The sequence below is a fragment of the Sarcophilus harrisii genome, chromosome 6 (assembly GCF_902635505.1).
Source record: "Sarcophilus harrisii chromosome 6, mSarHar1.11, whole genome shotgun sequence".
Lineage (NCBI taxonomy): Eukaryota > Metazoa > Chordata > Mammalia > Dasyuromorphia > Dasyuridae > Sarcophilus > Sarcophilus harrisii.
In genome coordinates, this window is record NC_045431.1 from 2,973,703 (window position 1) to 3,001,039 (window position 27,337).

The window sequence follows — 27,337 nt, forward strand, 5'->3', positions numbered from 1 at the left end:
CTGGAGTGGTTGGCCATTTCCTTCTCCAGCCCATCTTATAAATGAGGAAACTGAGGTAAACAGTGTGAAGTGACTTGCCCAGGGTCACACAACTAGTAAAGGCTGAATATGAACTCAGATCTTTCTGAGTCTCCTTAGGTTTATGGAATTTAGAGTTGGGGGAGGGAAAATAAGACAGATAGTTATAAAATGTAAACTGTAGTAGGTAGGAGCTAAACAAAGTGTAATGTGAGTTTGAGGAAGGAAAACCTACCCTGGGGGAATCTGAGGTCTGACTTTAGGATTACAGAATGATAATATTTTGTACCGAAGGCCACTTTTGGCTCTCAACTCTTTGCTTTCCATTCCAACTTCCCTTTCAGCTTCCAGATTCGCAATTCTTCCTTCCTGATTCTGTGCTTGAGGTCCTTGCATGTGGATCAGGGGCAGGTTTCCGCTTTCTGTTCCAGGCGACTTCTCACGCTCGGCCAGAGCAGAGTTAGTAGGTTCTGACCCAGAGTGTACTGGGCTACGTGTCCAAGGCCTTTGATGCTTCTTACCATTTTAGCCTCTGTTCTTTTGACTCTAATTTCCTTATTTAGAAGATGAAGAGCTCGGTCTTCAAGCTAAGGAAATTTTTGTCTTCAACATTCTAGAGCCCTTCTGTCATGAATTCTGAAATCTGGAGGTGAGTGTTGTGTCGGCCCCCGCCTCCAGAATGTCCAGAGGGAACCGAACCCCATACTATCGGCTCATTTCTGTGACCTTCAGAAGGGTCAGTAGAACGTACAGAAGATACTGTTGTCCTGTGTACTGAAAAAGTAATTTGTAGGGGGACGTATTATCCATTTTCTGCCTTTAGGCCCTGCCTGGTCTATCATACTTTATGGCTCACAAAGAACAAGAATTGCTGTTCTGATTTTACAAACGAGGAAACTGAGTCAGGAGAAGATCAGATCATTTGTTAGCAATTATAACCGCAGGAAATTGTGGAGGGACCCTTAGTTCGGGCGTGGTGTGCTATTTGCTCATCACATGGCTTTTCTCTAACCCTTCCCGTAGGGAGTGATTATTTTCTCTTACAGATGTCATTATTGGTACGGTGTGAGTGATCTGGCAGTTTAATACCAATCGCCACTGTTGGTGGGATGGGACTGGGTGCTGGGGAGACCTTCCCCAAAGCTGAGATGTGATTTCCTGGTCTGAGCTAATTCAGGAGCTGCAGAACATGGTCTGGTCCAGCAGGTGGCATTCAATGTCCATACATCACACACCTGCCATCTTTACATTTATTCTTAAGAGCATTAGTTTGCCTCTATTAAAGGGGAGAAATCATAGCTTTCCTTAACAGCATCTGCAGTAGAAAATAAAATACTCCCAGATAAAGGGAGAAGATTCTGTTGTGGTTGTTGTTAGTAAATCAATATGTACTTTTCTGGACATTAAAAGGGACCATGAGGTTATAATATAATGACTTAAGGTGATCGGGTACAAGTTTTTAAACAGAAACATCAATTCTGACTCTTCTTCCTTCATTCAAAAGATTAGAAAGCCTGTTTCTTTAGCCTTGGAGAAAATCACATCATTCAGTGGGTTCAAAAGGAAAAGATCTTGTATTAAATTCTTTGTCAGTGATAAGTGATCCAGAGCTGAAACTGTCTCCTGTCTCGGGGCCAGCCAGAGTGCTTTAGATTTGGGATTGGGTCAGTTTGCATTTAGTCGGTGATGAGATGACTCCCCACGAGCTTTTTGGAAGGAAGGATCAGTGATCTACAGGCAGGTGTTCGGGGAGCCATTGCTTAATCTGCATTGATCCTCACTTTCCTTTCCAAATACATCCAAGTAATGAACCTACTACATTGGGAGACAGGAGTCTTAGAAGCTGGACCACCTTTGGCAAGCCACTTTCATTCTTGCAGCCTCAGTTTCCTCATCTGAAAAATGTAAATAATCAACTTCCTCACAGGGTTGATGGGAGGCACTACTGGAATAATATTCACCAAATACTTTGTAACGATAAAGCATCCCTTCAAGCCATGTTTTTATTACTTCAGGACATCAAAAATATATATTTATTTGTAGATGTATAAACTCTCCAGTGACTAGCATCCCTCGGGTTCTTAGAAGATAGTCTTTGTGAATTTCTATGGTTGAACAAACAAATTTATCCTCTGGAATCTTTATCTTTATAATGACGACCATTTTGGTACCTGATTCCATTTGTTCTCAGACATAGGCCATTTATTGGATTCATATTCAAAACTTTTTCTGTGTACTCCATTTTGCTAAGAAAGCTCATCCTCCACTAGGATAGCCTTGTAGACTCCAGATTTTCCCATGCCACGATGAGGCAATAGAGGGATTATTCATAATAACCATCAATCATGAATCGCTACTAAATCTACAACTATATATTTCTGTTACTGTTAGAGGAATTTTTAAAAAGCAGAGTTTCCATACTGGTTATTAGTGGCTAGAGCCTATATTATTACACCATTTTTATAACTAGTATGATGACTTATTTTAAAAAAATCAGATTGTGGAGATTTTTCAACACCACACAAAAGAGTTTCTATTTTATACCGGGAATAAGAGCTAACAATATCAAAAATTATAAGAACAATAAAAAATGATGTTATTTTTATTGTTCTTATAATTTTTGATATTGTTACCTCTTATTGCCAGTATAAAATAGCACATAGAAAATCCCCCAGCTTTTCAGTAATGATCTATCTGGAGATTGTTCTACTTGTAATTTTCTAAGAAATTCATGAATTCATTCCTTAAACGAGGATTTATCCAAGATGAACTAAGTGTATGTCTTTGTGTTTGCTGATAGGGATATGACACAAATGTAAAACGTTGCCCCTATCTTGTAAAAACCTAAATAAGTAATATTTAGCATCAAATCATTGGTATATAAGGTAAATACTAAAGGATTTCTGGGAAGGAGGCTATCACTATGGTTAGGAGTATTTAAGAAAGACTTCATAGAGGATCCTCCTGCCTGCTGAAGGCTGCTTGGATTTATACAGAAAGATTGGTGATTCTCATGAAAGCAGCTAGGTGGCACAGTGGATGGAGACTTGTACTTATAGGCAGGAAAACACCGAGTTTCAATTTTGTCTGGCAAGATTTACTAGCAGTGCTGGGCAAGTCACTTAAGCTCTGTTTGAGTCATTTTCCTCATCTGTAAAAAATAAATAGTAATAGCACCCATAGGGTTGCTGGGAGGCTCAAATAAGATTTTATAAGATGTACATAATACACATATACATGTACATGCCCATATATAAGTATGAATACACACATTGCATATATATATATATATATATATATAATATGCACATATTGTATATGCATATATTGTCTATCGGTTTGTCAAGAGTGCTTTACAAACATGATATCACTCTATAAAGATTAGCTGTTATTATGAAAGGAAGATGAAGAGGAGAAAAAAGAGGAAAATGGAAGGAAGAAAAGCAGCATATTTTAGATCAGAATTGATTTCCACCCACCTGTAGCAAGGATTTGGAGCCAGGACCTAGGGGGTAAAGGAGAACAGGTCAACATTCACTCTTATAGACTGTATGAACACATTAAATAAAACAAGTTTTGTTCAGTTCAAGTTAGCGAGTGTTTTTAGGCATTAACTGTGAGCACTGTCCTAGGTGCTGGACAGGATGTGGTTCCCTTTACTTTTAAGGTCTGGGTTCTGGGAGGATTTAGGAGAGAAGAGAGCAGGAGGTGCCATTATATGACTGAAAGAGTATAATGAACAAAGCAGTATCGAAGGGCTTGGTGAGAAGGGTGCTGGACTTGGGGTGTGACCAGTTCCATCAGGGAAGAACTTTAGCTGTCATCTAGTCTAGCACCCCACTTTACAGATGAAGAAACCAAAACCCCAAGGGGTCACAAAAGCAAGTAAATAGGAGATTTGGGATAAGAAAGCCTGGATGTGAATCCTGCCCCTGTCACTTGTTAGCCGTGAGAGTCTAGAGAAGTTATTTCATTCTTTTAAATCTCAATTTCTTGAGAATAAAGATATTCACATGGAGGGGAAGCAGGGAACCACGACTAGAGGGGCTGCCTTGGAGTGTGCTTCTGGCACACTCTAGCTGAGACCACATCTAGTCACTTAAGTTTTAGGTGCTCCAGACAACTCTGGAAGACTTTAACTTGGAATAAAAATTTCAAACAGCCTTAGAAGAGGAAATTCTTTTCATAGAACTCCTACCACTGTTGAAATCTCCGCTCCAGACCAAAACAAGAACAGTTACATAATATTATACTACCTGCCTCCAAGAGTAACTGTTTATATTTTCAGAGATTTAGAGATGGAAGGAAGCTGGGGAGTCATCAAGTCCCATTCCCTCCCTTTTTGTCCCCAAGAGAGCAAATGGAATCATAGATCTATGTTACAAACAAGCATATAAATGTGTTATTTTCTTAGCACCACCATCGCCGCCATGAATTTCGTTGGCCATCGTGGATATTTAAATAGTCTAAACTTTGAGGCAAAGGCAAGTTAGCCATCTTTCATCTTCTGAGCTCCAACTTGTTTGTGCCATGATAATAATCCTGGGCACTTGCATTACACCTTCCTCTGAGGTGCTCAAAGTGCGTCACAAAGAGCAATTAATTAAGCATCACAAAGAGCTTGGGGAGTAAATATTATTATGCATCTCGTGGCAATGGGAAGTCAGGCCCAGGGAAGTAAGAAGACTGAGTTAGGCTGGTTGGCATTGGCCCTGAGCCCACGGCTTCAGCTTTCTGGTTTTCCTTGTTGGCTCCTAGATACTATTTCTTCTTAAAACAACAACAACCTGATAATATTTTGTTTTCATTTTGCTTATATTTCCTCACCTAATCCCTATCCCCAACCCCTGCCAGATCTTGGCACCACATTTAAACAGAACTGATAAAGCAGAATCGCTGCAGACAATCATTAGACCATTTCCAGGTTGTTCTGGGAATTTGTAGAAATTCATGGGTAATTGGTCGGTGAGGAATAACTGGAAACTTTCTTTTGATATTTTTTAATGGGAGGCAGTTGGCTTTGGGAAGAGGAGCCTGGATTGAGAATGAGGACACCTGCATTGGAGCTTCAGTTCTCTCACTAATTAGCGATATAATTGTTGGTTATTCAATTCAGCCAACATTTATGAGTCATTTTCCTCACTTAAGTCTCAGCTTTCTCACCTGTTAAAAATGAGTGAGTTATATTTAATCAGGTCTCAAGGAATAGCCACTAAATTATGAAAGATTTCTGAGCTGCATTGTTGGAAGGAGTTTGCCCACAGATGAAATTCTTGGAGTGATTTCAATAATAATCATAACAACAACAACAATAGCTTTATTGAAGACCCAAAATACATCCTAGATTTCTTTCTCGACAACTGAAAGAGAAGGCTTTTTGCTTTAATAATGGGTGACAGCGAGCTATTGCAAAGTTTAATCCATTTATGGGAGGCAAAATATCTTTTTTAGGATGCAGGCGAGCCTGAGGTCAAAACTCTGAATGGCACATTAAATCCTTTACAGATCCTGGACGATGGGGGCTTCCCAGTGATCGGGAGACATCCTGATGTAAATTTTCCCCTGCTGCAGGTTCCCAGCCCGTTGGTGAGAGGCACATAGGCAGGAGCCCCTGAAGTGATGATGCTCATTCAGATGTCATCTCTTCTGGGATTCGGAACCCCAGGGTGCCCCATGCGTCAGTGTGCACCAAATGAATTAGCAGAGGAAATGGCAGTAGCACTGGAAAAGAGCTTATTATTCCTGCTGAGCCAAGCACTGTGAGTTTTAGAGAAGAGGAGGAAAGGAAAGTCGGGATCACTTGCCCGGAACCTGGAGCATCGGGGAAAGTGGTACCGGCCACAACACAGCAATGTAAGAAAAAGTGCTGGGCTGGAAGTCAGAAGCCCCCCATCTAATTCCTGCTCTGAACCTAACTTGCTGTGGGATATTGGGCAAGGCATGTCTCCACCTTGGAACTCAGTTTCCTCGTCTGTCAAATGAGGAATTGGATTAGGAGATTTCTAAAGTTCCTTTCAGAGCCGATATTGTGCACTTTTGTCCAAATCTAAAAATTTTGTTTCCAATAACCTACCTAGTATTACTATGCCATGCTCTTAGGTTCCTTTCATCTTTGTTCTGAGGTTTCCATCGGTTCAGACGCTCTGTGTTCCAAAGTCCCTTCCAGCTCAGGAATTCTTTGTTTCAAGGTCCTTCAGTTTGGGCAGACATTTTATGTTGCAAGGTATCCTCAAGTTCAGACATTCTGTGTTCTAAGGTGTCCTCCAGTACAGACAGTCTATGTTCTAAGGTGTTCTCTTGGTAGACATTTTACGTTCTAAGGTGTGCTCCGAGCAGACATTCTGTGTGCTAAGGTGTCGTCCAGCTCAGACAGACATTTCATGTTCTGAGGTCTTCTCCATCTTGGATGTTCTTAGATCCTCTCCAGCTCAGACATTCTATGTTTAAAGTCCACTTCCAGTTTCAACACCTTGAGTCATAAAGACCATTCTAGAGCTAATGTTTTAGGACGCTTAAGGATAGGAAAGTGTGACTAGGTGACTGAGCTTTTTCACTGTCAAAACATGGAGAACTGAAGTGACAATTTCTGCAGTGTGTTTGCAGGACTGGCCATCTCCCTCCTTGAGTGACTTGTGAAAGATACACTGAAAACTGCAGGGAGATTGTATTTGTGATGGTGGTGGTTGTGGTCATTATTTATTTTTTCTCTGTTGTTTAGAAACCATTGCATAATGGGGCTAAATTTCAAGGACACCTCGTGGTCCTGTGGTCAATAACCAATAATGGAATCCCCTACAATCTCCTACGGTGTTCCTGGTTAGAGACCAGATTTCTTTTTATTGAGCTTCGCAGCTCCCATCTGAGCTGAAGTGACATGAAAGGTTTCTTTTGCCTTCCCAGACTATGTGCAAATATCAAGGCCCAGCAGATGATTTTGTGGAGGTTCAAATTGTGATCACCCTCCAGGGAATGCTGTTCATTCAGCACGTTGCCGTCCCCCTCCATTCCCTTCTCTGTCCATCCTTTTGCACTAACTTCCCCCAAACCTGGAATTTTCTCACTCTTTACCTTTGGTTTCCTCAGAGACTCAGCTCAAATGGTACCTGTGGCCAGAGGCCTTCTCCGGCCTCCCTCCTGCCCCTTTGGGGTCTAGCGTCTTACACTCTAAGGTCCCTTCAACTGCTCTGAATGTATCTTATATATCCACATATATATGTAAGTAAATGTATATTACTGTTTCCTCTATTAGAATATAAGTTCTTTGAGGTCAAGGACTGTTATTTCCTTCTCTTTGTATTCCTAGTGCTTACATTAAGTAATTTTAAAAGTACTTGTTGATATCTATCTCTGTCTGTCTGCCTCTATATGCATACATATATATATATTTATGTTTATATAAATACATGATATACAGTTTTTTTGACCTTTAAATGACCTTTAGATTGATACCCATTTCTTTTTTATATTTAACTGTTTTTGAGTGTCCTTTCTTTACCTCTGGCAAGGTGAAGATCAGTAGTCTACCCTAATCCTAGTTATTCATGGGAATGCTATTGGGCTACCATGTTATTTGGGATTCCCCCAAGTTCTGGCTTGGTCTCTGTCTCTAAAGTAATTGAGAATGGTCTGCTCACCATCACTCTTAGAGTGACATAAGTACAATGGCTTTTGTGTCTCTTCTGGAGACGACTTCTAGAGTAGAATGGGTTACAGGGCCTCATGGGAGCTCATCAAGATGGCTTTTCTCAATTCTGCCCAAAATTAAATGATTCAATAACATATCCAGTTTTTAAATCCTGTTCCCTCATATTATGCATTTAAAAGAAAATAACTCCCAAGTAGGAGCATAGGATTTATTGGACTTTGTTTTGGTATTAAGGGAATTGAGGCAATTGAGTGAACCCCACTGGCTCCATCTTGTGACTCAATTCTGGATCTTGCTCTGTTTCCTTTCAATAGAAACAAACCCAATTATTGGTCTAGCCTAATTTCTGTTTTGTGAGAAAATTTGATTCAATTAGGGGAATTGTGAAAAAGTTTTATTACATTGTTAAACCTAACCCTATGAGGCTGGGAAACTGGGACCACCTCTCCCTGTTGCTTAGAGACCCTTAACCAAGAACCTCAGTTATGCTGACTAGAAACCCAGTCAGACCTGAAGATTAATGCAAGGATCCTAGTTTTCAAGCAAGCCATATGTCTTATCTGAAATCTTATCTGAAAAGTGACTCAATATTGTTCATTCTAATGTTTCCTCAGACTGGAAATCAGATTACCTAACTTTATATCCTGCTTAATTGTTTTCTTTCAATTGGTCTTAATTGACTGATATATTTTTAAGTTTTGTTTTAATATATAAAAATCTTTCTCCCCCTGTATTCAAGGTCCAGGACTAAGCTGAGGAGACCTGGTCCCAGTTTGTTGAGCATTAGTCACGTTTTGCTTAATAAATCCATATGCTCAGAAGCTCTAACCTTTGTATCCTTATCATTTGATCTTTTATCCATCACAGTATGATACTCCTGTGATGCAGACTCCCTTGACTAATAGAGATGGACAACTAATTCATAATTTATAGTCTTAGAGGGCATCGAGAGGTTGTTAGTTTCCCAGTACCAATATATAGCACAAATCTACAGTACGCTACAAATTTACAGGCAGAGGCCAGACTTGAACCTGGCTCTGCTCTGCTAGGATCAATTGGATACCGGTGGATATCCTAGACTGCTTTAGAGTAGCTTATGTCACTTAGGGAGGTCATCAAATCAAAATATCTGGTTTTATAAGTGGGGAAACTGAGGCCCAATGAAGAGAATTGATTGGCTCCAGGGCACACAGTTAGTTAACTTGAATGCTGGTCTTGACTTCAAAACCAGCGTTTGTCTGTCTTTTGTGGAAGGCTTTGAAGAGAATTTTTGTTTCCAAGTAGTGCCAGGGAGGCAGTTCTGCGAAAAGGAACGAGCCCTTAACTTGGAGTCAGAAATTCCAAGTCCCAGTTCCGCCGTTTATTTTCCACAGTAAGTGTGGGCCAATCACCTTCTAAATCCCAGTGTCTTCACTTGTCCAAAAAAGACTAATGATCTCCACACTCTGTTTCACCGGGGTTAACTAACACTGCAGTAGCATGGCTCTGGCTTGTGCCCTGCCTCGGGAGCTCTGGTTTCCTTCTCTGTAAAATGAAGGGATTGAACGCGATGACTTTCCATACCTGTGACACCTTCCAGGCCTGGAAACCCAAGAGTCTGAGCCTGGGTCCCCACATCTTCATCTACAAGATGAGATGGCTGGATGCATTCATTCCCAGGGCTCTTCGGCTCCACAAAAATGACCTCCCTTCCTGGGCTTTCTGGAAAGCCGGCTCTTACTCATGCTCATGTGACTAATGTGGGTAAAAAAGGTACGACCGAGCAGACTCCACAGAGATGATCTGAATAACAAAATGATCGTTCTTGATATTTGTGTTCAAAGACGATCCCCTTGTTTTATTGTTTGGTCATTTTTTAGTCACGTCTGCCTCTTCACGACCCCTTTGGGGATTTTCTTGGCAGATATTGGAGTGTTTGCCATTTTCTTCTCCTGCTCATTTTACAGGGGAGGAAACTGAGGCAGACAGGATTAAGGGACTTGTCCAGGATCACACAGCTAGTGAGTGTCTGGATGTGAAAGCAGGAAGAAGAGCTTTCCTCCAGTCTCAAGATTCTGTTTGCTGCGCCAAGCAAAGTAACAGCCCCAAATATATAGTTAATAGAAATTCCAGTTTGGTGCATACATATCCAATAATAATTTATGCTCTCATTGCATCTTTCATTTTAAATATGCAGTGATAGAGAGATGTCTGTGTTTATTGAATATATGTATATTTGAATCCTACTTTATAAATGGTTTGTTATAGATTGCTGTAACATCATCTGTTACTCTTTTTTAATATCACCAGAACATGCTATGACATATTCTCAAATAATTTGTTTTAGAATAAGCCGATTCTTCTAGTTTCCTTTTTTTAATATAATTGTAAATATTGCTTCAATGTATGTTATTGTTTCAGCCATACCAATTTAAAGGAAGGCTCTTGCTTTTTTTTTTTTTTTTCTCTCTCTCTTGCATCTCGCTTTATCTGGTGAGAGTGAGACATGCTGATTTGAGACATTAGTGGAAGATATTTAATGTTTACTTAAATTCACCTGAACACATCCATGATTTTTCAGAAGCATAGCAGGCCCTTAAAGAACCTTTTGCCAGTTGGCCACTTCCTGGCCAGAATTCCTTCACTTTTCTTGGGGAAACACCTTGGACCAGCAAGTGACTGTTGGCAAGTTGACCAATGCTAGCTTTCAAAAGCAGTAGAGAGGAAGCTGGTTCTTAGGCGCTTGCTTGTTCTTGGTGTAAGACCTGGAATATCCTGTGCTTTCTTAGGATGAGAAAGAGACTAGACATAAAAAGGTATAATAATAATGATTAAGAGCAGCTGGGTGGCTAGTGCCAGGGCTGGAGTCAGGAAAACGCATCTTCCTGAGTTCAAATTCAGCCTCAGATGTTTCTTAACTGTGTGACCAGAAAGTCACTTACTCCCATTTGCTTCAGTTTCCTCATCTGTAAAATGATCTGGGGAAGGAAATGACAAACTACTCTAGTATCTTTATCAGGAAAACTCTAAATGGGGTCACAGGGAGTTGGATACAACTGAAAAAATGACTGAACAACAACAATAATGATCGCAACGTAATTGTAATATTTGCAATAACCATAAAATACTTTAAGGTTTGCAAAGTAATTTCCTTAGTGTAATGCCTTATATTTATTAGATACTTGAAAAAAATTATTCAAATGAATTGGAAGAAAATCCTAATAACAGGCTTGGGAATTAGTGGATGTTATCACCTCCCCTTTTTTTAAAATAAATTATAGATTATTAAGCAATCATAATAAAAACCACATTAGGAGGAGAGGTTTTTTTCTTTCTTTTTTTTGGGGGGGGGGTATTTCAGTTTTGAACTCACTGAATTGGAAGTACAAATAGATCATCCAGGTGGAGCTGTCCAGCATGAGGTTTGAAACATGGCTCAGAGGCTTATGGTGGAGTTCACTATATATAGTTAACCATACAAGTGGACAGTTACATAGATTTTAGAATCATCTGCATAGAGATTATAATTAAAGTCATGAGAATGGGTGAACTCATTCATGGAAGGAATATACAGTAAGAAAAAAGATGTGTTGGAGTTAACAGAAGGGTAGCAACGAAGAAGGACAAGGAAAGCAGATCCAGAAGGAAGTCAGACATTTAGGCCTCCAAATTTAGATTTTCATTTCAAATGTTTAAAAGTGAAGACAGATTCTGACCTATTTGGGGACAAGCCAAGGTTCCAGCTTTTCAAAACACTCGATCCTTCTTTTGTGGTTCTTCTGTCACCTCTGAGATAAAAGAAAAAGGATTGCCATCAGAAAACAGCAGTGAGCTTACACAAATTCATTAAGTGAACTCACTCATCTATTATGCCAAGTTCAAGTTAAATATTTGACTTCTTAGAGAAACACCAGAATTTCTTTGTGTTTGCCTTGTGGTTACAAATTCAAGATTTACAAATCCATTATTTTGAAATTTAAATGTAAAAATAATTATAGACTTTTATATACGTATATTTCACAGATATACGAACCCATCAATGTAAATATTTTCTCCATTTATTTAAGATCTAAACCCATCCATTTCTTTTCTACCTTATAGATTTCCTCCTCCATGGTCTCCTATAGACCACCCCACAGAGGACCCACTCAGTGCGCTAAATGCTTTTTAAATTTGATTCCTCATCATGAAAAACATTGGTTCCTCAAAGATTTGCTTGCCTGTGGTATTAAAAGACACAGCTCCTTCAGGAAGAAAGTGGTGCTAAAAAGTCTTTGTTTTTGTCTTTTGTCACTGAGGAGTAACTTGGAATCATCATCGAAAAATGCACTTGCAAGCCTTCCAATTTCTTGATCCTTAACACATCCATATGCCATGTTGGTTCCATGTATACATATACATAAATATATAATATATCACTAGTTGGAACAATAGACATTTTTCATCCATTTAGTATTTCCTGTACAAATTGTTACACTAATCTCTCGTGAGTAGTTATGAATTTCACTGATGAGGTCCTGGCATTTCTGAGTCTTGATGCTATTGGCTTAATATCGCCCATGTGGATGACTCGGGTTGGAGAAGTTAAAGAAGCTTCAGGGCCATCAGTGACTCAGAAATCTCCTAATAATAGCTAGCATTTAAATAACATTTTTAAATCAGCAAGATGCTGTTCAGATTATCTCATCCTCATTTAACAGATGAGAAAACTGAGACCAGGAAAAATTAAGTGGCTTGCTCATTTACATAACTAGTGACTGAGATAGGTCTTCCTGACCTTCCTGACAATATTATTGTATCACAAGTTGCTTCTTCCTGTGTAATATGGAGAACTTTTTCCAAGGGAGAGCCAGAAGATGGCGGACATAATCAGTACCAAACAATATGATGACACATGAAAATGACAGTATCTAAGAAGCTGGATGCAACTGGGAGACATTTGGGAATCAGACCATCTTGGTAGAGCGAAGACCAAAGCAATATCAAATTAAGAGAAAGGTTAAAGATAAGGGGCTGCTGTGAATGATTGCCACAGTTTCAACCTGACCTATTTAAACATGCTGCTAATATGCCAGAGGAAAAATGAATAATGGAAGAAATGCTTTTATATAAGGAATTAGAAAAGATTAAGTGGAAAAGTTGCCAGAATGAAGTTAACTTATAAACATTGTGTAGATGTATTGTTATAATTACATTTATTACTAATACTGTTCTAGAAACCTTTTCTTTGAGGGCCTCCAGGTGCATGTCAAAATATTTAGAGGCGAGTTCTGCTTGAAGAGACTTGGGTGTTGCTAAAATGAGCTTAAACATCTGGATGAGAAGTAATAGTCGCTTTCCCAGATCCAATGGCATTTTATGGGGGTGGGTAAATCTGGGCATTTGGCTGGATGCAGCAAGGAATGCTCTATTTGTTGGTAGTTGTTTAAGAACAAATAAACCTGAGGTCTTTCAGGTGCTCCCATCCTGCCAACGCGGGACTGCCTTGTTCCTGTTCTCCCCATTAAAACTCTTCCTTAAAATTTAACCCACATAGACAACAGCCTTCTTTCCCCCTAAGGAGAATGTATTCATTCTGGTATATTTTCAAGTTCTTTGTTTCTATCCTTGCAAACACTCACCTATTGATGCTGATGATAAAGCCCCTTATTTATGATTCTCCTGTAACTGGTCACCTGATCGACTAGGGTTCTTAACTGAGGCATCTATAGGTGAGATGGTGACGCTTCCGAGGACTGAGCTGTCAGTGGCTGAATGAAACAGCCTCTTGGCCATGTCCTTTTCCAGAGACTGTTTGGTGACATGTGTCTTGATAGTGAATTTGATCCAATCCAATCCAATTCAAGACGCACTTATTGAGTGTCTACTATATGTCAGATAGAGTGCCTACTATGTGCCAGACACCCCAGCATATAATAGCAGTCTACAGCATGCACACACAGAGAAATACACACATTATATGTGTGTACGGGCATATATATATCATACACATACAGATCGACACATATAACATATATATATTCTTATATATGTGAAAATACATTTTATGGTTTCCAAAACCATTTACTTCATCTCATCTGCAACCCTGTGAGGTGGATGTTATTGTTGTTATCGCAGTTTTACAGAAGAGGAAACAAAGGTTGAGAAAAGCTAAGGGGCTTGCTGGGGCTGGCAGAGCTAGAAGTGTCTATAGTGAGACTTGGACTGGTCCTCCTGCTTCCGAGCTGAACTTCTCATCCAGTAGGCTCCCTCACTGACAACAGTAAAGCCATCCTTTCCTTTCCCACCATGCCCACGGGTGGTGATACCCGCCTATGTGCAGAGGAAAGGCGACTGCTTTGGAGGGGTGGGCGAGTGCTGATGATGGAGGGAATGGGAAGGACTTGGAGGGATGGGTGGTCTGAGTTGCTGATGGGGCCGGGCAGGGAGAGTGGCCCCAAATCCAGCTGGGCACAGAGGCTTAAGTGGGCACAAAGGCAGTGTCCCATTGGGCCAGCCTTGAGGAGCCGAGTGCTCAGAGGAAAGCCATGTATGGCCAGTCTGGGGAGCTGCTGGGAGACAGATGGGGAAATGCCCAACGAGAGATTGTCCTTTGTCCTAGCACAGGGTAAGTCAGCAGAGTCTATTGAGCAGGGCTGTGGCTTGCTCCGACTCTTGCTTTAGGAGTCCTGGTTTGGAGGCTGTGCTGAGGAGAGGCTGGAGGGGGAGAGACTAAAATCATGGATTCCGATCTGAGGCTTCAGCCGTGGCCCAGACAAGGGGTGATGAGGACGGTAACTGTGTGCATTGGGAAAATCAGGTAGAATTTTCCTGAGCTTGCTCTCTCTTCAATCTTGTTTGGATCCTGGACCCAAATAATCCACCAGCTGTTTAAGTGATACTTTGTCTTACATCCACCCTCTTAATCATTTGGACATTGCCTCCTTAGTGCTAACTAATAGGTATAATTGGTATATTAATAGGTCTGTGGGCCTGTGGTTAACCCAGCGGCAGGTGGCCTTCTGAAGATTGGAAAACAATGAGCAAAGTTACCGGTGGCGTGGGACTGCTTTAATCCTGCCGTTGCTCGGATACCACCGAATCTCAAAATATCTGGGCTTAGAGATCACCGGAGTCTGCAGAACATATGTATCTTTGCAGTCATTTGACCTCTTGGGACCTCAGGTTCCTCATCTCTAAAATGGGACAGTAAAACTACATGACTGCTTAGCCAAGTACTTTGTTATATCAGTGCATTTGCTCACAGCCATTCCCCGTCCGCGGTATTTTCTCTGTCTCTAGCCATCTCCTGTCCCCATTTCTCCCTGCCAGCCCCACAACCTTCCCTGCTACATCAGATAGACTCAGTCTCTAGTTCAAATACCCCTCACTGCAGGAAGCCTCTGATACCCCAGAGAAAAAGGATCTTTCTTTCCCGAGGCTCTTAATTGATGAGCTTGTCACAGAACCTCAGAGTTGGAGGAGATCTTTGGTTCCATTTAGTCCAACTCAGGTCTAAATAATAATCCTCTCTATAACATGCCCAAAGGTTACGCAACCTTTACTTGGAGATCTCCAATGGGGAAACCCAATATTTAGAAGCAGTCCACTCTGCTTCTGTCCACCTCTGATCATTAAGAACCTCTCTAAGGTTTTAAGGCTTAAGATCTTAAGGTTCGGTCCCCCACCAGCAGAGAGTAGTATAGCCAAGCGCCCTCATGTCTGTTCCTTCTCTAGGATGAGCATTTCTGTCTCTTTTACTGGATCCTCTTATAATAGTATCACAAAGTCCTCCTCCGCCCTGGCTGACCACCTACGATTGCTCCCCGGTTTGTCAGTGGCATTCCTAAAATGGGCTGTCCACACGTGAACACTACGCCTGCCATGGCCTGGCCAGGGCAGAGGACAAAAGGACGTCGCTTTCCAAGTCCTGGGCACCCTACGCTTTCTTGCAGGAAGTCAGAGATTGTATTGCTCTGTGGCTCCCATTTGTTGCTAGCTAGCGCATCTGGAGCCTCCGTCCACTAAAGATCTCAGGTCGTTTTTGATGCTCCTCCATATTGTACTTGTAAAATTTTTGAGCCCAAGCAAATGAGATGACATTAATCTCTACTAACTTTTCTTCTTAGATTTCAACTCAACTTTCCAGCGAATCCAAATCTCTGCACCCTGAACCTGCCATCCAGTGTGTTAATCATCTCTCCCCATTTTGTGTCACTTTCTGCCTTTGGATCTTTATCTAAATCACTGATAAAAATGTGAAATGCAAAGATCACCGGGTCACTGCCCTGGAGACCTTCTTTAAAGTCAATAGTGACTCCTTCATGATTGTATTTTTTGTTCTGGTCATTCAATTAGTTGAGGAGACACCTAATTCTCTTGTCTAGCTCAAATTTCTCCATTTTCCCCATGAGAGTAGCATAAGAGACTGGTCATATGCTTTGCTAAAATTGAGTTAAATGTTTCCTCAAAGATAGAGGCCATGGGGCACAGTGGATAGAGAACTGGCCTCTGAGTCAGGAAGGTCTGGCTTCAAGTTCTGCCTGGTACTTTGGCTGGTTGTGGAACTCTGGACAAGAGCCCATTTCACCTAGGAGACCCCCAAGACAGTGAGATCCCAAGTCCAGTCCTTACATTGCTAATCTAGTTGTTGCTGTTCAGCCATTGCCACCTGCCTCTTTTCGACCTAATTTGGGGTTTCTTGGCAGAGATTCTAGAGACATTTGTTGTTTCTGTCTCCAGCTCATTTTACAGATGAGGTAATTGAGGCAAACAGGATTAAATGCCATGCCCAGGGTCAACCAGCTAGTAGTATCTGGGGCCAGATTTGGACTCGGGAAGATGAGTCTTCCTGATTCCCAGCCCAGCACTCTACCTACTGTGTCACCTAGTTGCTTAATAAAAAAGAACATGAGATTTCTCTGTCCTTGCTGTTACTGGGAGGATAAGGGGTGGAGAACTAGGCTTCTTGGGATTGGCAGACTTGGATTCAAATCTAATTTCAGATATTTAATAGATGTGTGCAAATAATGTAATTTCTCTGAGCCTCACTTCATCTGTAAAATGGAGATAATACTACTTGAAGCACTTACTTTCCAGGACTGTGAAAATCAAATGAGATTGACTACAAAAAAGGCCTTTGGAAACCTTAAAAGGAAGAGTCATTTAAAGGTCAGATATTATTATGAAGCCACAGCCGTAACGGTTCTATGTGACTGCTGCTTCCTTTCCTAGAGGAATAGTCACCAACCCTTAAGTGAACGAATGAATTAAAAATTGGATTTAAGTGGGGATGATGGATACACAGTGGCAAGGCAGATGGCGAGATGGCCCAGGTGGACTGGTAGATGGCATGTGAAACATGGTCTGCCTTGGGGCTCACTAGATATCTTTCTATCAGTTGAGTTTTGCCTTCTCTCATTAAACAGTTAAGACAGCACAGCCCCAGGGAAGGAGTTCCAAAGTTGTCTGGTTGAGCTCTCCTAGCATTAGGGGAAGGTTTCCTGAAGGTCCAGTCTGGAGGTAAGGAGAAGTGAGGTGGCCCTGGGGCAGATGGCAAGGGGAGATGGATTGGCAGCTGCATTTTAAAATGTATTGGTGAGAATTTTGCTTTAGGAAATGACATCGAAAATAAATGATTATACATTGAAACATCAGTCAGTGATCTCCTACATATGCTTTAGTCAATGCATAAATATTCATTTGGTCATCATATATTTATATTGTTTATATATCTTTATATTTACACTTGTGCTAGATATAAAACAGATTTGTATATTAATGTTTCCCATTTTCAAAATAAATTTTTACAGATATCTGAAAAAAATATATTATAGAACCTTTTGTGCTGGCACATGCCAGTAATACCTGTTCCTTATACAAACCAGTCCATGTCCCATCTTTGGGCTTTCATACTGGCTTTCCATCATTATGGGAATGCACTTTCTCCTTATCTCTGCCTCCTAGAATACCATCTCTTTCTTCAAGATGCAATGCTTCTATAGAATCCCCTCAACTGTTAGTGCCCCCCAGTCTACCTTGAATTTAATGACCTGTATTTATTTTGAATGTATGTATATATATATATATATATATATATATATATATTTATGTGATTTGTGGTCTTTCCCACTATAAGGTAAAACCATTGACATTAAAGTTATTTCCTTCTTTTTATTTGTGTCCTCAATGCCTAGAACCTGGCAGAGTGTTTTATTACAGAAAGGGTTCCTGACCAAGGTAGAAGAAGATTGGGGTAAATGGACCATCTGACCACCTCCATCTCAGAACTTCCATTTCTATGACTTGCCCAAAGATGCAGAAAACCCGAATTTGTGACAGAGTCTTGGTGTCCACTCTCTTTCTGGTAGGCACTCCTTGTTCTTCATGTGGCTGTGCTGGAGCCACTTAATTGTTATTCCTAGCTGCTCAGGGTCTAGGCTCTCTTAGTTGAGACTAATGAAGGTACCATAGTCCCCTGGGATAGCTCTTCATCTCCATGACTTCATTATTATTTAATGAAAGCCTTAATGGAGGTAGTTAAATAAATAGCTTAGTACCTGAAGAGTAGTTAAAACTTTTTTTAAAAGCATATACAGAACATTAGAAGGTTTAGAAATGATTAAGCATATTCTATGTTATTGTGATTTATTGAGGTATGGTCCTGCCCATTTCCTCCTCTGACAATATCCTCCGCCTAATCGTTCCAGTTCAGAAGGGCCATGAGCATCAAAGGCATCATTTATAATCATTATGCCTTTTGGTAGAACAAGGTGAGGTCAGAGGCTAAGTCTATCCCAGTCAGGAGATGCAATTTAAAAAAAATTAACATACTAATCAGCATTTGAGTTTTAGGGGGAAAACTTTACAATTGTAAGATCTTAGATGAGGCAGAAATGGAAAGAACCTTAGGTATCATGTGGCTCAATCTTTACATTTAACCCAAGAAGTGTTAACAATGTCACGGAGCTAATTTTCAGCGTTGAGTCTGAATCCAAGTCCAGATCACCTTCTAGTCACAAGTAAACGTGACTCATGGAATCAATGAAATGCAAGACATGAATCTTTGAAGCAGGAAAGATCTTGCAGGTCTGCCTACTAGTCTGTGATTTCCTGGGCTAAGATTAACCCCTTCTTTGTGATCCCTCTTCTCAAAGACCTTCAGTAATAGTGCATCATTCAGCTGAATTCAGCACACAGTTATTAAGCACCTGTTACGTGCCGAAAAGTGTGTTAGGGGTTGGTGACACATCCTGCAAACAGATTAATCAGGACAAAGCACAGATGATTGAAGGGAGTGTTAATGACTGGGGTAGTTAATAGCAATCTCATCATTTCTCCCTTTATAAGAAAGCCCCTTCTGGGGCTGGACAGTTCCCATTGTCAGGTTGCTTTGTTAGACTGAGCCAAAATACGCTTCTTTGTGCTACTCGTCTGTGTGTCCACAGCCTTTCAAATATTATAGGACACCTAAAATGTCTCTCTTTTTCATAGCCTCACACTGGAGAAGAGTTGGTAATACTAGACTGTATCATTATGGTTACAACAACTGGCCAAACACAAGATCCTACTGAACTTTGACTTAAAAAAGCATCTGAATCAGCAGCACAGAATTCAGACAAAGAAGCTTTCCCCCAGTAGTAGCTCCTTTGCATATGGAAAGATCATATAGAATTCCTTGATATATGAATCAAGAGATAAAGTTCTATTATTCAGATCATGGAAATCAAAGGAAGCATAAAATAAGAACACATAGGCTTCCTTTTGTACGAGTAGACCAAAAGTATTCCTCATTTTCATGGGGGATGTCCAGCACAAGGTGTGATGGGAGAAGGATTCCCTCTCAGTCAGTGGTTCTTAATGTTTTTTGTTGCATTATCCCACTTAGCAGACAGCTGAAGCCTAGGGACTCTTTTTCTGAATAATGAATTTAAATAATTAAATAATCCCCCCAAATGAGAGTTTAATTTAAAAAACCTGCATTCCCCTCTATTTAAGTTCATAAAACCTCTGAAATCTTTCTTTAGTCTCTATGCGGGTACTCATAGGTACCTCAGGTAAGAACTCCTGCTATAGTTTGTGAGATCCTTTAGATGCCCCATATCTGGATGACAGGATGTTGATTTCATTAAGCTTTGAAACCTTCCAAAGCCTCCTAAGTAACACCGAGGGCCACTCAAGTGATTTTGGCCTGATGATTCACACAAAATAATCAAGTGGATGAAAAAACCTATTAAAAAGACTGTAATATATATTTCATATATATATATATATAAATATAAAAATTATATCACAATCCATAGAGTTGGTCTATCACTACATATACTTTGAGTAGATAATACAGATAGGACAAAGAATTAGGCCCATAATTAAATATGAAGAAGAGAATGTACAAGATTTTATTTAAGAAACTGCCATGTTTTTAAAACTCTTTACCACCACCAACTTCACCTTGAAACAAAATTTACTCTTTTCAACACTAATATTTTTCTGATGATGCTCCATGCTCATGGAACCAAATCTCAAAGAATCAAATTTCTTGTGACCCAACAATGAAGAGATTTGGGAATGACAACTTTTGAAAAAGTATCAATGTCAAACATGTTTTTAAAGAGACCTATGGCTAGAAATAGAGGGGATGATCTTATAGTAAGAGCAAGATAAAACCTATGGACAGCCCACTTCCTGCACTGTCACTCAGGTAATATATAGAGGTCCCTAGGAAGGCCTTTAGGATATTGGGTGAATCCTCAGGGGAGGACTTAATGGGAAGGTACAGAGAATTATTGCATATTGTACCGCTAAAGGGGATACTAAGATGGAGGAAATCACAGATATTCCAAAGATTTGCATTCAAACAACAATTTCCAGAGTTTCTTTTTTAACTTGTAATATTCTCTCACTGCTTATTGGCTTTCCTCTCCTATCTCTTCCTTGGAGCGTAATAGTAAATGTAGTTTATTTTTCAGTGGCAGGAATTTTAATACATTTTGGTTGGAGGATTTGGGAAAGCTATTTTTATGACATCTCTTCCAACCCTCCTCAATACACTAAGATCACATAGTTTAAGACCTTAGAGGTCATTTAACCTAAGTTTTTAAATTTAAAGATGGAGAAGCTAAGACCAAGAATCATGTGATGAATGTATTGTAATGTTAAATTCAAACCTAGGCTTTTGGTTTCCTACACAGGCTGCCCCTGGTTATGTAGTTAAATCATCCTGAGTGTCCCTCTCAGCTATGCAATTTCTTCCAGCATTCAGAGGTAAGAAATTTCTTTGCAAATGGCCAATTACTACACATTCATCATTAAACATTATATGGAGAATTGATTTCTTCATTTTCATGGAAAATGATCCCCCAAACCCTAATTGCTAGAAAAGCAAACCTTCAAGCGCCGCATTTCAAATGAAGCAATTGTGCATGTTTTGATTATTTTATAACACTGTCAGCTTTAAATGATTTAAATTTTGTGTCATTTCTAATTAGCATGTGAGCTCAAAAGGTTTAAGATGCTATTCTATAGCTGCTATTTATAGACAAGTTGATTTTTCAAAGAATGGTTCAGTAGAACTTAAAAGACTTAGTAGTTTGAACCAATTTAATTCAGTTTTCTTCTATTGTATTAAAATAAGTTCACATCAAATTAATTAAATTCAACCGACTTTTAAAAACATAAAGTGTGTTTAGGTCAGTGGGGTGGCTCAATGGATAAAAATCTTTGGTCTAGAGTTCAAATTTAGCCTCAAACACTAGCAGGGTGACCTTAAATGACTTAAACTGTTTTCTTCAGTTTTCACAAGTATAGAATGGGGTTAATAAAAGCACCTGCCTTCCAGGGTTGTTGTGAGGATAAAATGAAATAGTCATTGTTCAGTGATTTGCACCCTGCCTAGCGCGTAGTAGATATTATGTAAATGCTAGTGATGATGATGTGCAGGAGCACTGTGTTAGATAATGGGATGATAGAAAGTTTAGAGAAGACATAGGTACTTGTACAGCACCATAATGATAAACTTATAAAGGAAGTAAAAAACCAAATGCTGTATAAATTCGGGAGAAAGGAAAAACAATTACATTTAATCTTCCACGGCTCCTCATTACTTCCAGGATAAATGCAGACTCCTTGCAAATGGTCCATGTCTATGTATTTATCTTTAAACTTTGTATTGGAAATTGATATCTCCATTTTCTTGGGAAAATTTTCCTGAACCCTAATTGCTAAGAAAAAATGAAGCTTCAAGTGCAGCACACTGAAGAAAGCATTTAAGACTCCATGGCTAGCTCTTATCTTCCTTTCTAGGCTTGTTTCATTTTTGTTGCTTTCTGGCCCAATTGTTTTTTAAGCTCCCATCAGCACATCACTCATCAGCACAAGTGGTCTCTCGCATCTGGGATGGACTCTCCATCTCTGCCTCGCAAATCCTTTTCCTTCCTCTAAGTCTCAGTTCAACAGCCACTTCCTCCAGTAAGTCACTGATGATACCCCGCCCCTCCCCAAATTAGTGATCTTCCCCTCCCTCCTTTTTTGGTTGCCCGGTACATTTTTATCAAGGTGTTACCCCTTTCAGTACAATGAAAGGTTTTTGATGGCTTGGACCGTTTCTTTAGAGTCTTTGTATCCCGAGTGAACATAATTGAATTTGTCCGTATTTAATGAATTGAATTGAACAATTGTTCCTTCTTTTCAATGGAGTTCATGAAAATAAGATGTACTCAATAAAACCCAATAATTGAAGTGGGCTGTATTACCAACTTTGGGGAGTTAAGGGAAGATTTCTGGTAGGGAGGATGGCGTCTGAACTGATCCTAGTTGTTTAAAGTTGAAAGGTCAAAAAGTCAGTATTTTTTCCTTGAAAAATTTTTTTTTACTTTTCTACCTTTCCAAGTCAGCTGTACCGTCTTTTAGACTAGGGACAAAAGAATCATTTTCTGTAGTCTCACAAATAAATAAAAACCATTTTATGAGGCCACAAGAATTTAGAACTGGCTGTGTTCTCAGTGAGCAAGATAGCCTATCTACCCCAGATAATAAAATAAATCACATTGACTTTTAAAGAAAATTACTAATAGTCTGACACAAGTTATTGCTAGTACATGGAATTAGTACAATTTCACTAGTATAATTTATTGTACTGAAATCCTAACATCCATTGAGCCATACTTTTGTGGGTTCTTGGGGAAACTGAGGCAATCTCATAGGCTAGAACATTTTCAGAACAAAAGTTTGCAGTCTAGAAGTGACATAAGAGACATCACTAGAGACAAGGAGATTTAGGTGATGAGAAGTGGCCAGCCTACATGTTGTATTGGTATCCGTGGAATATTAAAACACAAGAGGGAGCCCTCCAGCATACTGATGGTTATTCTATGGTGGATTTACAGAAAGTCACAGACCACTCAGGTGCCGGACGTGGGAAGGTGAGAGGGGTTACCATGTTCACCAAAGGATTGCTGTCGCTGATGAGATTGCCAGCGAACTCCAGTTTTAAATACTTCTTGATTATGTTACAATTTAAATGTAAGCAGGGAATATGGCTGAATGTCTCTGCTACAGCTGATGCCCACGGCTTGGTGCCCATTTCAAAAGTCTAAAACCTAAGGAGCCCAGAAGAAGGAAAGAAGCGGGATGACCATTGGAATGGAGGAGATTTCACTCTTCCTCTGCCCTGCCCTGCTTTGTACCCAATTATTCCATGAGCGAAGAGCAAGTTGGAAGGAGTGGTGAGTCCGCTCAGCCAGTGGACAGGGAGGCAGGAAGCTGAAGAGCCAATTAATGTTGTTGGTGACAGAATTCCCAGGGGAACAGAGGTGCCATTGCCAGCTGGCCACAGCTTGCCAGCTTCTCTGCCACGTCCCAACCGAGAAACTGGTCCTCTTGGAGGGGATGAGTCAAGCATCGGTTGGGAGCCAGGATCCACATAACCCTTTGTGGGCTGGTGGGAAGAAGGTCTGAACTGTGGCCTTTTTATGGCTTTCTGTCTGTACCTTTATAGGATTGGGGTGACATGGGTCTAAGTAGAACATGCAGATATCTACCCAGAGCTTCCCTGCTTGTTCCAGTTTCATTGTTTTCATTGTTTTTATGGATTTTATGGAAAAAGAGTATCCAAGCAGGCTAACTTTATGCTTATATATATATATATGTATATATATATATATATGCCTAACTATATCCACGTTATGCCAAGGCACAGGAGAGTAGAATAAATTTAGGGAGAAAACAGGGTTTCTGGTGGATTGGGGCTCCAGAGCAGCTCGGACTGGATGTGGTTAGGATCAACCACACATGTTAGGCTAAGGAGAGGAATGCGTCCTTCTGTGGACACGGTTCATCAAGGTATAAGTCACACACCCCTCCACACCCCCGGTCCTCCCTGGATTAAAAGCTCCATCCAGGAAGAGCCCAATGTCTGCTCTGGACTTCACAGTCTGGGATGGGGAGGCAGAGCTAAGGCAGAAGGCTTGGGAGCAAACATGGGGCTGTCAGAGCACGTCTCCTCACAGGCCAGTGTTGGGCGAATGTGGGACTTCGTGGGTCTGGACACTTTGGGGCAAATGGAATCAACCAAACCTTTGTTAAGTGATTATTGCCTACGCAACATGGGGTTAAATAAGGTCGAAAGTGTAGCTCCTGCTCCCATGAACCTTCTGGTGGCTTCCAACTTTTTATGTAAAATGATAACCACAAGCATTTATATAGTGATTTACGGCTTGCAAAGCACTTTGAAAATATTATCTCATTTTTTTTCTCACAACACCTTTGGAAGGTAGTACTATTATTACCCCCATTTTAGGTGAGGAAACTGAAGCAAATGAGGCTAAGTAACTTGCTAGTAAATATTCTCAGGCTGGATTTGAATTCAGGTTTCCTGAATACAGATCCAGTGCTTTAATCATTGAGAGATTTAGCTCCCTCTAAAGAATCCTCTTTTAACTATTAAAAATTTGGTGAAATCTCATGTAGCATTAGTATCCTCTTTATTGTGTATTTATTGAAAAAATATCTGCCAATAAAAAGCTACTGTGGATTTAGCTTTAATTTAAATGAAATTAATTTGCCTTTTGTTTATCACAAGAGCATAAACTGTGAAACAGTTTCTGTGTATGGCAACCTTGCCCCTGGGGAAAACGTATGCAAGACACACTTTTAATCTGTATTATCAATACTTTCTTAAGCCGAGACAATCAACAAAGCAATAAATCAAGACGTTATTTGGAGCATTTGCCGATTTCTGAGGTGTAAATGCTCAGACTGAACATTAACAGTAGGGTTCAAGCTGGCTCCTTGATGATTAAATGTCAATTGTTGAACCTAAGAGGCCGTGTTTGCTCATTTATTATACCAAACCATTCTGAATACTTTAAAAAAAGCTAAATTAGCATCCACACGACCATGTTTGGTATGGCTGAGCACCCCTTGGGAAAATGCCATATTCCCAGGAATCCTCAGCCCTCAGGTTGGGAACGATTCATCCGGTAAACAAGAAGGAGCCACATTCTAGTGCCTTCATGGACAACTCCTGACCAAAAATATAGGCAAATGAGTGTTTGACAATTAAGTAAGAGGCAGTGATGCTTTTTGTCTGGACAGAGAAGGTCAGATAGACAGATATCCTTCTCTTTGATCGTCCTCAGCTAACTAGAAAGGCAGCGTGGCCTGTGGGAGACCAGATCATGGCTATTTGGATCTGTTGTTTCTCATGTATGAAGCATTGGGATTGGATTAGATTCATGAAGATCCTTTTTGGATCAAAAGGTCCTTTTGGACCACTTGGTGGTCACTAGAGGGCACCATAGTGTGCAGAGCGCTGGATCTGGAGGCAGGGAGACCCATCCTCCTGAGTTCGAATCTGGCCTCAGGCACCAGGGTGACCCTGCCAAGTCACTTCCCTCTGCCTCAGTTTCCTCATATGTAAAATGACTTGGAGAAGGAATGGCAAGCCACTCCAGGATCTCTGCTGAGAAAACCACAGATGGGGTCACAAAGAGTTGGACACAACTGAAAAAAAAAAGATAGCATATTCTCTATTCTAAGATCCCTTTCATCGCTAATAATTAATATTCTGAAGCTTTTCCTAGCTCTGGTATTCTGTATATTCTAGTATGTGTTTCTGACCTGCCATTCTCCATCCTAAGATCCGAGATTTGGTGTGATAAGATCCTTTCAGGTTCTGACATGTATGCTCTTGGGTCCCTTCAGTTCTAACATTCACTATTTGGTGTCATAGGTGCTTTTGTGCTCCAGAATTCTGGTTAATGTTCTCAGACGTATCGTAGCTCTACCATTCTACATGCTGGGGTCCTTCCGGTTCATAACATTTTCAGCTCTGGGTTTTAAGGTCCTTTCTGGCTCTAGAATTCTGTTTTGTATTCTAAGACTATCATTCTATTTTCTTTTAAATTCTACATGCTTTAGTCTTTAGTCCCACCCAGCTCTAACATTCTATGCTCTGAGCTCTAAATGTTCACCAAGCTCACCTATTTTGTATTCTCTGTTCTAGATCCCCCCAAACTAAAAAGAATGCTGACTTTATGCCTGGGAATTCCCTTCTGAGAAGATACCTTTACTTCAGTCAGAGATTTGGGTGCTGGAATTGACTAACATTTATTGCCCACTCACAGTATACACAGCCCTCTACTTGTCACCTTGGAGGAAACAAAAGGAATTGTCCTGACCCTGGAGATGTTTACAATCTAATTGGGGAAATGGAACATATATGATCATATTTGGGAAATCATCAATTATGAAAAGATAAAAGAGAGGCAGAGTGGTAGCAAACTGTAATGACTTTCAAACCGGAAAATATGGAAGAAAAAACCCTCCATGTCAAGGTAAATATAGACACTTACCCTTAGGGAAATAAAGAACAAATTATATAAAGACCCTGGCTAAGGTCAGTTTCCTAAACCAGATTCTCGCCCCACTCCTTTGGGATGCAAAGTCCTAAATACATTCAAATTAAGTTCACAATTTCATCATTGTTATAGATGATATTTAATAAAAAATAATTACTTTCATATTTGGGAGCTGGAGGGGACCTCAGAGACCATGCTGTCCAGTCTCTTCATCTTACAGATGAGATACTATGGTTATTAATTATGATGCTAACAAAAATTTCATTTATGTTTCTTATTATGAAATGCTCTGAGTCAGTGATCATTAAATTGTTTTGCCCGAGGTAAGCTATCCCTGCTGGCCTTGAAGCTTCCCCACCATTTTTTTCCCTCTAGGGAGTAAGGAGATGTAAGAGGAGGAATAAAAGAGAAAGAAAAAGGAAAGGAGGAAGGGGAAAGAAGCATGGAGAAAAAACAGAAGGAAGGAGAGAAAGGCAAAGATAGAAATGGGTCAAGGAAGACCATTGTTGGGGAGCTTAAGCGCAGAAAAGTCTGCGGGCTCTGCAATGCTACCAACACCATTTTTATGCTGAAGCCCGCTAAGATTAGAGAAATTAAGGCTGGGGATAGCAAGGAGAGAACCACCCCAGTGCGTGACAGGGCACCTTCTTGCCCATTTTCATGACAAGCTTGCTACTCAAAGCTGACAATTAAGATCCCGTGGGCCCTCCTATCTCCGTACCACAGGGTGACCCCGGAGCTGGCTTTGCTCTAATGATTCCGAGCCTCACTATCTCGCACCGGATGAAAGAGATAGAAAGTCCATTTGCAGAAAAGCCTTAGATTCTAAGGCAGGATTCAAACAGCTCATTACTCTTGG

The 27,337-nt window shown here is 40.3% G+C and overlaps 1 protein-coding gene and 1 long non-coding RNA gene across 3 annotated transcripts in view; one reads left to right on the top strand and one right to left on the bottom strand.

The window, feature by feature from the left end:
- Nucleotides 1-27,337, bottom strand: part of CLNK (cytokine dependent hematopoietic cell linker) — a 230,735-nt gene that overhangs the window by 71,881 nt on the left and 131,517 nt on the right. For both annotated transcript variants that reach the window (XM_031942106.1, XM_031942105.1), the window contains exons 5-6: nt 11,359-11,430; nt 3,498-3,523 (exon numbers count right to left, since the gene is read on the bottom strand). In XM_031942106.1, coding sequence (XP_031797966.1) covers nt 3,498-3,523; nt 11,359-11,430 — 98 coding nt within the window. The remainder of the gene's footprint in view (nt 1-3,497; nt 3,524-11,358; nt 11,431-27,337) is intronic.
- LOC116419841 overlaps nt 1-27,337 on the top strand; it is a 46,773-nt gene that overhangs the window by 3,510 nt on the left and 15,926 nt on the right. The window contains exons 2-4 of the long non-coding RNA XR_004230162.1: nt 17,818-17,987; nt 20,812-20,884; nt 26,124-26,454. This is a non-coding gene — a long non-coding RNA (uncharacterized LOC116419841). The remainder of the gene's footprint in view (nt 1-17,817; nt 17,988-20,811; nt 20,885-26,123; nt 26,455-27,337) is intronic.